At 40.5% G+C, this 13181-nt stretch overlaps 1 protein-coding gene across 4 annotated transcripts in view; it reads right to left on the reverse strand.

Moving 5' to 3' along the window:
- CCDC141 (coiled-coil domain containing 141) overlaps positions 1–13181 on the reverse strand; it is a 2268332-nt gene that overhangs the window by 1207190 nt on the left and 1047961 nt on the right. For all 4 annotated transcript variants that reach the window (XM_044075309.1, XM_044075306.1, XM_044075307.1 and 1 more), the window contains one exon: positions 1216–1392. In XM_044075309.1, the coding sequence (XP_043931244.1) occupies positions 1216–1392 (177 nt within the window). The remainder of the gene's footprint in view (positions 1–1215; positions 1393–13181) is intronic.

Below are 13181 nucleotides of genomic sequence, written 5' to 3' on the forward strand. Positions count from 1 at the left end.
CACAAATATGCATGGACACATTTGTTTCTACAAGTCATCAACATTATCAATTACTCCCCTTTGCATAGTAAGCAGTGTATACAAATCCTTATGTAGACTGTCCTGCCATGTTCATACTCAAAAGCAATCATTCATTCTATACTTTTAATAACCATGAATGAATTATATCTACAGTGATAAGTAATATGACAGAAAATATTAAAATACACTCACGGTACAAAGTAAAGTATTTTTTCCAGAAGACTGACTAATCTGAAAAGAAGACAGAGCCAACAAGCTGCAGTTTTAAGGAAACCGAAGCATTAATTTATGTTGTCAGAATAATGACTGCTTAAACTTGCCATCCACATTTCTGTTACTGCCAACAGACTCCTTTCTCTTTCCAACTCACTTTCTGCATTCACAGTCTCTTTTCATAAAACCTAATAAAAATCTAATGTAAAAACAATAACTGCATTATTCAAATGTATCCGTTATGTCATGTGCCATATTTACAATGCCAATCGCATCCCTTTAGACAAAAATTTAAACTGCATGTTTTTTGTTTATTAAGTAACAGGACATGAGTACATTGTAAATGATTATATATTTCTTATGACATACGGCACTGTAAAGAGATCAGTGTGACATCTCAGAACATATCTCACATTAATGATACCTTTTTTGGAGGGATTCAGGTTGTAGCTTTCATTATCAGCTGTATGATGTTACTCCCACTGCTCTAACCCCCAACTTTGGTACTACCCCCTGCATTTGGGGCAGCTGGCAGGGAGGGAATAGAAAGGAAAGTTGACAGCGAAATGTACCCGGTGCTGTTCTCCTGTTTAGTGACCACCAGCAGAGAGTAGCATCCTGGAGGATGAGTTGAGCATCAGCTGCAGTATCATTCTTGCTGACTGTCTGGATTTTTCCTAGTCCTAACCCCCCAGTGTGATGATATATCCTTTTGTATGTTGGGTGGGTAATGTTGCACACCCCTTCATGGTATGAATGCCTGGGTCTAAGGGCAGCCATTGCCTCTCTGGTCATCTAACACCTCCCAGCTTGGCAATCAGTTCCAATCCCTACATCGTCTCAATCACTGTCCATACCACTACTGCATGCAAAGCACAGATTGTTAATTAAAAAGGTTTAGTTTTTATGAATGAAGTTTTAGAAAATGCAAATTCACCACTGCTGTTTGTAACATGATAATCATATATCAGTGAATCTTACCATATCTACTACAGTCCTAAAACTGGAGGCCAAATCTTGAACAACAATAAATGTTCCCAGAACAGCTTGCCATTTTGAATCAATTTCATCTGATATAGATGCTGCCTTTCCTCCTGCTCCTTCTTCACCACTTGTCATTTTACAACTTTCTTCCAAAACCAGCATAGCTTCTTCCAGCTGACATAAGAAAAGAGGGTAAAAAAAGATAAATATGCTGATCCATCTTCTCATATCAAATCAATGTTTTTTTTTTATAAACAATGAATGATAGCTGAGTCTAACTCATTTACAAGAAAAACAAAGTCTTTAAAAGACCATATGACTACTAAAGCAATTCACTGAATAGATAGAAGGCTCGGTTCAACAATATCATAAAATTATCAGTGACAAATCTTACATTCAGTGCTAAAATTATTTCTATGCTATTACACATTTCATGTAATTCATTGTCTAAAATGGTAAATATTTACTCAACTGTAATTATGTCTGTTAATTAATAAAGCAAGGAGATATCTATACTTTATTGATACACCCAACGCTGATGTAACAATACCAGGTATGGTACATTACACTGATGCATTTAATAGATTCAAGAATGTTGTACATAAATAAATGTAATACTTCTGTAATTCAATAGTATTTCTCCTTTTCCTACAACTTAGAATTTTTCATTTGCATGTATGTTACTCATTAGGAAATTACTGTTTCATGACACTGTTGGTCCTTTGCAGACTTCACACCGAACCTATTTTGGGGGAACAAAGTGACTTCCCTACACCTCATCTAGTGAAAACTGAACGAGGTTCTATTTGGTTTAGTTCACTTCCTATCTTGATTCTTGTAGCACTCTTTATGAAGGGATGTTAGGCATGGATCTTCCCAGAGATGGACATATTACTCTTTGCTGTGGGATCTGTGCTGGCTGCTTGTTGTGGCTACATCTCCATGCAAGATCTTGGCTGATATTCACAGATAGTGCATAGCACCGTGCATAGTAAAGAGGAAAGGAGTGATGTGAAAGGAAGAGGAGATTCAGAGGCAGAAGTAGCACAAACATGCTAGGATAAATACAGCTCATTATGCTCCGTATACAAAAAGGACACACCATGATTAAATAGAAATGATACTAGTGCTGCAAATGAGGCACAGTGATTATGCAAATGATGACATCAAACATGATGGAAGGATTGTCAGATGTATAAACAAGGCTTGCATTTGACTTATACCAATGGTTTGTGAAGGAGACTTCCCATAGATTCATCTAGTTGGTAGATGCATACCGCATTCTTCTGGGTGGTGGACTTTCACAGTTATTGACTCTCTTGTGGGCCAATGGCAAGATGTGAGCATAGTGTGGGCTACACATGCCACTCAGTGCATGTCTGTCTATCTGTGGCTGTCCCATACACATGTATCCCACACATTTATTCCTATTAGGTGCCCACTTAGCTGTCACTTCTTGTGCTAGGACCATTCCCATTTGTTCTCTACAAAATACAGCAATGAGCATGTTATCACAATACACCATCCTGCTTCAGTGTATTGAATTCTTGTATTGCGCTGCATGCCTATTCCCCCCAGTATGTGTTGCCAAACCTTACTCTATGAATGGGAGCCATTTGCTCTGTGTGGCATGTCCTGCTCTAGGTGCACATAGCCACAGTATGCTTCCAAAGCTGAATATGACAATATCTTGCTGTATTCCCATGCCCACATACACTACTTCCGCTATGTCCTTGCCACTGCCCTCCACCATGGGGGTGAGTAAAGAGTAGGGATACATTATAAAGTGTCTTTTCGTCTTTCACTATGTCTATGTCAAAGTCCAATGCCTTAGTATGTAAACACTTGATTCCGTGGTTGCTCATCTTAACACATTCTCACAGTAAATAGTCTCCACTTTATATTGAACTAATAAGGGCCTCACAGCATGGCAGTTATGCTAATGAGGAAATTTAGTTCAGTTTTCTGTTAATCCATACCACAACTCAATATGCTATTCACACTGCCCGGTGCTACCCTGCTTGACTCAGAACTAAGGACATATATGCACATTATGCTTATGCAGGGAACCTATGTAACTAATAGTCCCATAGCTGTGCAGTATACAGGCTTTAGGTAGCATTTCCATTGCTATGCTGGAAGTATCATGTGATGTATGAGTTTGCATTTGTATATATGGGACTACCATTTTGCTTACTGAGTGAATCTGCGTAAGTAGACTTTGCTTTCTCAGGAGATAAAAACAGCAGAGCTACTGCCTGATCTCTGTGGAAGAGCAAGACTGACTTATTATTATTGCATATTTTCAGTAATGCATGCTGGGACATTATAATAGTCATCTGTGCAAGGTGGATGCCTGGAATGACTTTGCCAAATTGGTGTGATGCCACTGGCATCACCTATTCTGTTGAGCAGTGCAGGCATTATCATAGTGACCTGCAGTGTCACCACCCTAACCTGCTTAGAGAGTGGAATACAGAAGTTAGGGAGAAAAAGAGAGAGAGAGAGAGAGAGAGAGAGACAGACAGACAGAGTCAGAAATAAAGAGACATATCAAGCATTAATTTTCTTCCCTGTTCTGTTAATAGGTCCACCAGTGTGTGTACTGAGTTCTTTCTTCCTTCTTTGTTTGCTGAGGCTAAGGTAGGACAAACCAACATGAAGGAATGTTGCAGGAAGAAAGAGTGTCTCTCCCAGCAGTGGTGCGCATAAGCTAACAGTAGTACCATACTGTGCAGTTGCAGTTTCATGTACAACATATGTATGCACTAATGTATTATCTTTTTTCTTCCTTCTGCAGGTCCAGTTGTGATTTTGACAGAGGAGTGGTGGCAGTCACTCAGCCTATACTAGCTAATGCCTCTGGCACTGCATCAGCACTGGGCACCAGGCCAACTTCTCAACAAGAAGATGGAGGTCACCCTGCTGAATGTGACATGGACTGCTCACTGGTGACTTCTATGGCCACTACTTAGGAAGTGAAGTGGAGGGTGCATTTCTGACAGTGGCCTGAAGGGGTTCACTGTGGTCTCCCAGCAGCAGTTATGGAAGCTGATGTTGTCTGAAGTGTACCAAGAGCTGGACATCTGCTTACTACTGTGAAATGCCTCCTGGCACAGCTGATCAACTCACATGACTGCAGGCCCAGCCACTGGACCTCAAGAGGTGCAGTCTACACTTGACATAAGCCACAGAGGCGGTCTCTGGCCAGACTTTGCATCGACTATGTATGCTGCCCAATTCTCATCCCAGTGCTTGCCCTGTCATTTCTTATACCTTGTGTGATGCCCATGCACTGGCCCAGCAAACAAGGAGTCTCAATCCGCACCACTAACACCAGTGAGAGGCGTCCATATAGGGAAAGGATAATAAATACACACGCAGTAAAGTACAATTTCCCTTAAGAGCACACAGAGATCACATTCAGCCTGGGGCTGGTTTCTCCCTTTCTCTCCAGCTCCCCCAAAAGACTCCCCACTGGCACAGCTACAGGGTCCACATCTCAGTCTAGTGGGCAAGCTAAAACCTCCAGCACCCTCTCTGTCCAACCAGTGCTTCATGTCCCTGCCTAAGTAGCTGACACACACACACACACACACACACACACACACACACACACACACACACACACACACACACACTTTGAGATAATAGTTATATACAACCACACAGTCACTCCTGGGGAAGGCTGGCAGAGGTTCTCCAGCTGTGCCCCTTTTACCCAGACTATACAGTAGTACCACTTGCCACCACCCACTAATATTTATCATCTACTAAAAAGGCCCTTAACAAAGGGTGTCCAGTTATTACTGTGCAATATTATTATCCAAATGGTAAGTGCAACTGAACAGTCAAGGCTTATTGGAGTGGCTTGGCAGGTATCATTATATACATGCAATGTACTCTAGAGCTTAAATTATTTCTGCACAAAACCACCACAGTTGAATGGTTTAAAAATATTTAATAATAAATAATAAAAACACAAGACAATACTTCTTACTACACAGTGCTAGTCAAGAATTCAGAGATCACAGAAAAATGCTTAAAATAACACAGTAGAATAGTTCTGACATCAGCACAAAAAAAACACTTAGTCTAATCTTCCTATTTCCTAGTTATTTCTAAGAGAAACACTAAAGTCTAAAATCCTACATATATATATATATATATATATATATATATATATATATATATATATATATATATATATATATATATATATACATATATATATATATATATATATATATATATATATATATATATATATACATATATATATATATATATATATATATAAAATTACACTTGGTCAAAAATGATTCCAGGCAGTTCACTTCACTGAAAGCTCACTTGACTGAAAGCTCACTTGGTCGAAGTTCATTTGGTCGAAAATGGAATATAGCCCCTGCTTCACTGCAGTGCATCCCTGGAGTGAGGATATTAAATAAGGCGGGTGTGGGGAGGCATAGCCCCCCACATTATGCTAATAGTTTTTACTAAATTTATATAAATCAATGCATTTCTAATGGATATGCCTTCTTATAACAGTGAATACATTAAAATTATGTTGGGGGTTATGCCCCCACCACCCATTGTGGGGGGCTGTGCCCCCCACACACCCCTTTATTTAATATTCTCACTCCAGGGTTGCACTGCAGTGGGGCAGGGGCCATATACCATTTTCAACCAAATGAACTTCGACCAAGTGGGCTTTCAGTCAAGTGAGCTTTCAGTGAAGTGCAATGCCTGGAATCATTTTCGACCAAATGAAATTCGACCAAGTGTATGGAAAAAATTCAGTGCCACACTCCTACCTTCTTCAACACTCATGCTTGACTGTCGCAAATCTTCTTTCACACAATCTATCCACCTCTTTGCTGGATGTCCTCACTTCCTCTTACCTTCTTCCTGTCTGTCCCAAATGTTCCTCACCAGATTGTCTTCTGCTTTTCTACACATGTGCCCAAACCACCATAATCTGTTCTCTTTGATCTTTTCTGCAATTGAAGCTACTTTGGCGTCTGCACTTATGTCCTCATTTCTTCATCTGTCCCACAGTGTGCATCCTACCACCTTTCTCAGACACTTCATTTTCATCACCTCTAGCTTCTTCAACTGTTCTGCCTTTACTGGCCAGGTCTCTGTACCATACAGTAGTACTGGTTGCACCACTGTCTTGTACACCTTACTTTTCAGCTTTTTTTGCATTCTTCTGTCATAGACTACACCTGATACTCTATGCCAGTTGGCTGCAGCCCCTCTGATTCTAGTTTTGACCTCTTAATTCAGACTACCCTTCTCCTCAATTACTCCTCCCAGATACTTGAAGCTGGTTACTTGTTCCACTATCTTCCCTTCTATCTCTGTTCTCAGCTTCTTCTGATTTCCCCAATTTGCTGCAATTATCGCCATCTTATCTGTGCTTAGTTGCATCCCATGTGCCTTCAGATTTGCATTCCATTCGCCTATCCTTTGCTGAAGTTCTAGATCAGAGTCTACCTGTACACTGCCACACTGTCTGCATCAGCAGCATTGTTGATCTATCCCCTCCAACCTGTTTGCTAATGTAGTCCATCACCAGTATGATGGCTCAGAGCTGAACCCTGATGTACACCCAAACCCACTGGGAACCCCTTTGTGAGGCCAAACACTCTTTGTACTTGAGTCATTGGGTCCTTGCACATAGTCTACACTAATTTTACCAGTGTTTCTGGGACTTCAAACCACTGCAGTACTGCCCAGATCAGCTTTCTTGGTACCTTGTCATATGCTTTCTCCAAGTCTAGGAATGCCCAGTTGGACTCTCTCCTCATCTCTAGCTTCTTCTCAAGTATCTGTTTCAGTGCAAATATCGGGTCAGTTGTGCTGCATCCTGATCTAAATCCAAACTGCTCCTCTCCCATCTTACATTCTGCTACTCTGTGTATCCATTTATCAATCACCCTCTCCAGAACTTTCATGCAATGTGATAGGAGTTTAAATGCCCACAGCTGTAGTTTTTTTTTAGTTGGTTGAAAAAAGACTGTTGAAGTATGGGGGCTAGAGTGGAGAAAGAGTGTTTGGTGCAATGTAAATTGATTGTGAGGGTTAAGGAATTGGTTGCAGTGTGCGAGTGATTTCAAATGTTATTGCAAGTTGCTGTTTTAATTCATTCTGATAATAAAGGTGAACAGGTTTCAAGACATAGTAGAGTAAAGAGTTGAGCATTAAGTAAGAGATCCTCTTCCGTTTTTATGTGGAGCCAATTGGTTTTGGGAAAAGTGTGACAATGGTAGTCTTTGGGAATAGAGTTAGTAACGAAATGGCAGATTTTGTTGACATTGGATTGCAGAATGTAAAAGTTATTTTTGGAGGTTGTCTTAATGACAGTAAAACCATTTTCTGGTGGGATAGAAGCTCCTCTTCTTGGACAAAAAGAAGTCCCTTTTTCTATCTCAGTAAGCCAGAGCAGCCACTGGCAAGGAGTTCTCCTTGTTCGACTTGGATATGGGCTCCCAGTTTTTTTTGCCACCATGAAAAAACATTGCCACACTCTAGACTATGACTAATGGCATCTGCCAATTCAATACTAAGGTACGAAAAATCTCCTTGATTGTATATATGCCACTGTACAGAAATTTTCTGTCATTCGTGTGTTGTCATATAAAGACATAGAGCTCTGATTGTATATATGCCTCTGTACAGATATTTTTTTGTCATTTGTTGTATTTGTACTTTTATGTTATGGAGCTTTTCTCCCTGGGCCTCCGCTGTAAATGGACTTTCTCACTAAACAAATGTAAAATAAAATAAATAAATAAATAAATAAATAAATAAAATAAAAATACAAACTCAGCTCTCTGTGAGCATCACTGAATCACATAGAAAAAACCCAAATGGGTACCCAGAATACAAAGATTTTACCTACTTTTAGGATCACAACTCTACAAACTACTCCAACCTGACACATTTACTCACCTTGCAGATAGACTTCATGAAAAAAAAACTTGTCATTCAACCTGAGACACTACTCACAAGCCACACTGTCAGAAAAATATGTATTAATGTGTGTATTAGTAATATGCTTAGTGCATTTAGAGCTTGAAAAGGGTTAACACATTTATTCTATTTCATACTGCATAAATCTGTACAAACTGCAGATGCTTTCTGACCTTGTATTGTTAGCTGAAATCTTTGCTTGTGCCTTGGAAATTTACAGAGAAGCAGATGATTTCTGCTTGCGTTAGGAAAATAATGAATAGAACAATACTACTTGTATGAAACTTAGACAAGGAGTTCCACTTGTGCTGTGAGAAAATACACAGCTGTAGAAGCTATAGATAATTAGGACAAAGCCTGCTTGAAAATATGAACTGCAATCAGCATTTGCTTGTATCTGAGTTAGAAAAGTACCTTGAAATGTAACACTGTACAACAGAAGCCTGTAAACGGATTGGTGGCCACCAAGGGCAGGTTGTTTTTCCTCAAAAGTTTCTCACAAATCTAGTCATGTCAGCCGAAAATCTGAGTAACACCTGCTGTAGATCAATTCTGAAAGTTGTGTTTGATTACGTAAGCCATAGAAGGCCATGTCTTGTAAAACAGTATAAGAATAACATGTTTCCTGTTAGTAGTTAGACAAATCCTTGTATTTGCATGTTTTTGTCTCCTTGCAGCAAGTAATTAAATGTGCCTTAACTGAACCTTACATGTATTGGTCTTTGACGTTTTTTCCTTTGACAGTCACTCCTGGGGAAGGCTGGCACAGGTTCTCCAGCTGTGCCCCTTTTACCCAGACTATACAGTAGTACCACTTGCCACCACCCACTAATATTTATCATCTACTAAAAAGGCCCTTAACAAAGGGTGTCAAGTTATTACTGTGCAATATTATTATCCAAATGGTAAGTGCAACTGAACACTCAAGGCTTATTGGAGTGGCTTGGCAGGTATCATTATATACATGCAATGTACTCTAGAGCTTAAATTATTTCTACACGCTAAACAGCCACAGTTGAAAGGTTTAAAAATATTTAATAATAAAAAATAAAAACACAAGACAATGCTTCTTACTATACAGTGCTAGTCAAGAATTCAGAGATCACAGAAAAATGCTTAAAATAATACAGTAGAACAGTTCTGACATCAACACAAAAAAAACACTTAGTCTAATCTTCCTATTTCCTAGTTATTTCTAAGAGAAACACTAAAGTCTAAAATCCTACATATATATATATATATATATATATATATAGATATACATATATATATATATATATATATATATATATATATATATACATATATATATATATATATATATATATATATATATATATATATATATATAGCTATATGGATTCCATTCACTTGGTTGAATTACACTTGGTCAAAAATGATTCCAGGCAGTTCACTTCACTTCACTGAAAGCTCACTTGACTGAAAGCTAACTTGGTCGAAAATGGAATATAGCCCCCTGCCCCACTGCAGCACATCCCTGGAGTGAGAATATTAAATAAGGGGGATGTGGGGGACATAGCCCCCCACATTATGCTAATAGTTTTTACTAAATTTATATATATCAATGCATTTCTAATGGATATGCCTTCTTATAACAGTGAATACATTAAAATTATGTGGAGGGTTATGCCCCCCACACCACCCATTGTGGGGGGGTTGTGCCCCCCCCACACCCCTTTATTTAATATTCTCACTCCAGGGTTGCACTGCAGTGGGGCAGGGGCCATATACCATTTTCAACCAAATGAACTTCGACCAAGTGGGCTTTCAGTCAAGTGAGCTTTCAGTGAAGTGGAATGCCTGGAATCATTTTCGACTAAATGAAATTCGACCAAGTGTATGGAAAAAATTCAGTGCCACACTCCTACCTTCTTCAACACTCATGCTTGACTGTCGCAAATCTTCTTTCACACAATCCATCCACCTCTTTGCTGGATGTCCTCGTTTCCTCTTACCTTCTTCCTGTCTGTCCCAAATGTTCCTCACCAGATTGTCTTCTGCTTTTCTACACATGTGCCCAAACCACCATAATCTGTTCTCTTTGATCTTTTCTGCAATTGAAGCTACTTTGGCTTCTGCACTTATGTCCTCATTTCTTCATCTGTCCCACAGTTTGCATCCTACCACCTTTCTCAGACACTTCATTTTCATCACCTCTAGCTTCTTCAACTGTTCTGCCTTTACTGGCCAGGTCTCTGTACCATACAGTAGTACTGGTTGCACCTCTGTCTTGTACACCTTACTTTTCAGCTTCTTTTGCATTCTTCTGTCATAGACTACACCTGATACTCTATGCCAGTTGGCTGCAGCCCCTCTGATTCTAGTTTTGACCTCTTAATTCAGACTACCCTTCTCCTCAATTACTCCTCCCAGATACTTGAAGCTGGTTACTTGTTCCACTATCTTCCCTTCTATCTCTGTTCTCAGCTTCTTCTGATTTCCCCAATTTGCTGCAATTATCGCCATCTTATCTGTGCTTAGTTGCATCCCATGTGCCTTCAGATTTGCATTCCATTCGCCTATCCTTTGCTGAAGTTCTAGATCAGAGTCTACCTGTACACTGCCACACTGTCTGCATCAGCAGCATTGTTGATCTATCCCCTCCAACCTGTTTGCTAATATAGTCCATCACCAGTATGATGGCTCAGAGCTGAACCCTGATGTACACCCAAACCCACTGGGAACCCCTCTGTGAGGCCAAACACTGTTTGTACTTGAGTCATTGGGTCCTTGCACATAGTCTACACTAATTTTACCAGTGTTTCTGGGACTTCAAACCACCGCAGTACTGCCCAGATCAGCTTTCTTGGGACCTTGTTATATGCTTTCTCCAAGTCTAGGAATGCACAGTTGGACTCTCTCCTTATCTCTAGCTTCTTCTCAAGTATCTGTTTCAGTGCAAATATCGGGTCAGTTGTGCTGCATCCTGATCTAAATCCAAACTGCTCCTCTCCCATCTTACATTCTGCTACTCTGTGTATCCATTTATCAATCACCCTCTCCAGAACTTTCATGCAATGTGATAGGAGTTTAACTGCCCACAGTTGTGGATGTCCCCTATTTTCTTGTACACTGACATGAGTATGCTTATTCTCCAGTCATCTGGGATAAACCTTTCTCTTCACACTGCTATTAGTACCCTCAGGAGCCATTTCTCCCCTATCTCACCTAGTATCTTTATCATGTCTGCTGTGACCTCATCTGAGCCTGCTGCTTTCTCTGACTTCATCTTCCTTAATGCTGTTCTTACTTCTTCTAGGGTGGGCAGCTCTTCTTCTCTAATCATAGACTGTTTCCTGGGGCAGTACAGCTTCTGTGGAGTTTTCTTCATTCAGAAGCTGCTGGAAATACTCCTTCCATCTGCCTTTGATGTCCTCTGGGCTGGTGAGCATGTTGTTGCTGGCATCCCTTATGAAGGATGTCTGACTATCTTCTTTATCTTTCTGTCTTTGCCTTGCAACCTGACATAGTTTCTTTGTACCCCTGAGTCACTTTCCAGAAGCTGGTACAGTGCCTCTGATGCTCTATTCTTTGCTATTGCAACTTCTTTCTTAGCTTCTTTGTTAGCCAGCCAGTAGTCCTTCTTAGTCTGGTCAGGTTTTTCTGTCTCCTACTTCTTCCTGAACTCCTTTTTTCTTTTGATGACTTCCTGGACTTCTGCATTCCACCACCAGCTTTCCTTATGTTCCTTATTTCCATATCTGGCTCAGCCACACATCTTTTCTGTAGTCCTAACACATGCTGTTTTTAGACCCTGCCATACTTTTTCAACTCCACCTATTTCCTTCTCTTCTTGGGATGATAGAGCACTGAGTAATTCCTTGAACTGTAGTACTTTCTCTCCAGTCAACTTCTAGGTCATCAGCCTGGTCCCTGTTGACATTAGAGCCTGCTCTGATCACTGCTTGCAGCTGATTGTGGCAACTAGTGGTTTATGCTGTGGGCCAACTGTTTCACTGGGGATGACTTTGCAATCATGGATTCTGCCCCAGTGCCTTTTCCTTACTAGGAAGAAGTCTACCTGAGTTGCATTTTCCTTACTAAGAGGAAGTCTACCTGAGTTGCATGTTGACTACTCTTGTATGTGATCTTGTGACTGTCTCTCTTTCTAAACCGTGTGTTGGCTACTATCAAGCCATTTGCCAGACAGAAATCCTCATATCCTGTTCTGTCTGTCCTGATATGTGCATTCAAATCACCCATTATCAACACCAATTCATGTTGTCCTGCTTTATCTAGTAGGTCCTGCAACTGCTGTCTGAATGTACTCTTTTCCTCACTATCACAACCCGGTGGTGGGGCATAGGCTGAAATTATTAATACTGCCCTATCATTACACTGGAGTCTGACTGCCATGAGTCTGACATTAATTCTGATGATATCCCTTACTGCCTTCTGAAGCAGATCTCTCACCACAATTCCTAATTCCTACACCAGTTCTAGCCTGCCCTCTACCTGAGTAGTAGACTCTGTTTCCCAAGCCCCATCTCCTGGATACATAGGATGTCCAGCCTCTTCCATATCATCCACTTCCAAGCTGTATCCTACATTAAGTATAGCAATTCTCAGTTCATGCTTGGCAGATTGGATGTTTTTTACATCCGGCTTTTGTTCAACAAAGCTATCCCAGGTAACCCAGGTTGGGTAACTAGACACCAGCCAGTCAGTAGCTTATTGAACCAGGGCTGCTGGGCTTTATGGGCTTTATGACAGGCACACATACCCTTCCCACTGTTAGCACGCAGCCCTGGCATGGGTCAGGGTAGGCCGGGTCCCCAACCCATTTTCACTTATCACCGGTAAATACCCATGCCCATTTTTGGCAACATTAGTCAACATGACCGAATCACCTAGAGCCATATTTTACACCGTTGAGTGGCTAGTCCTGCCACGGCATGCAGTCTGTGATCCGTGTTCTCCTATTTTGATTGTACTGCACAGTAGATGCCCAAAGCAGTTGG

This window comes from Protopterus annectens, chromosome 6.part0 (genome assembly GCF_019279795.1).
Source record: "Protopterus annectens isolate FY-2018-M chromosome 6.part0, PAN1.0, whole genome shotgun sequence".
Classification (NCBI taxonomy): Eukaryota; Metazoa; Chordata; order Ceratodontiformes; family Protopteridae; genus Protopterus; species Protopterus annectens.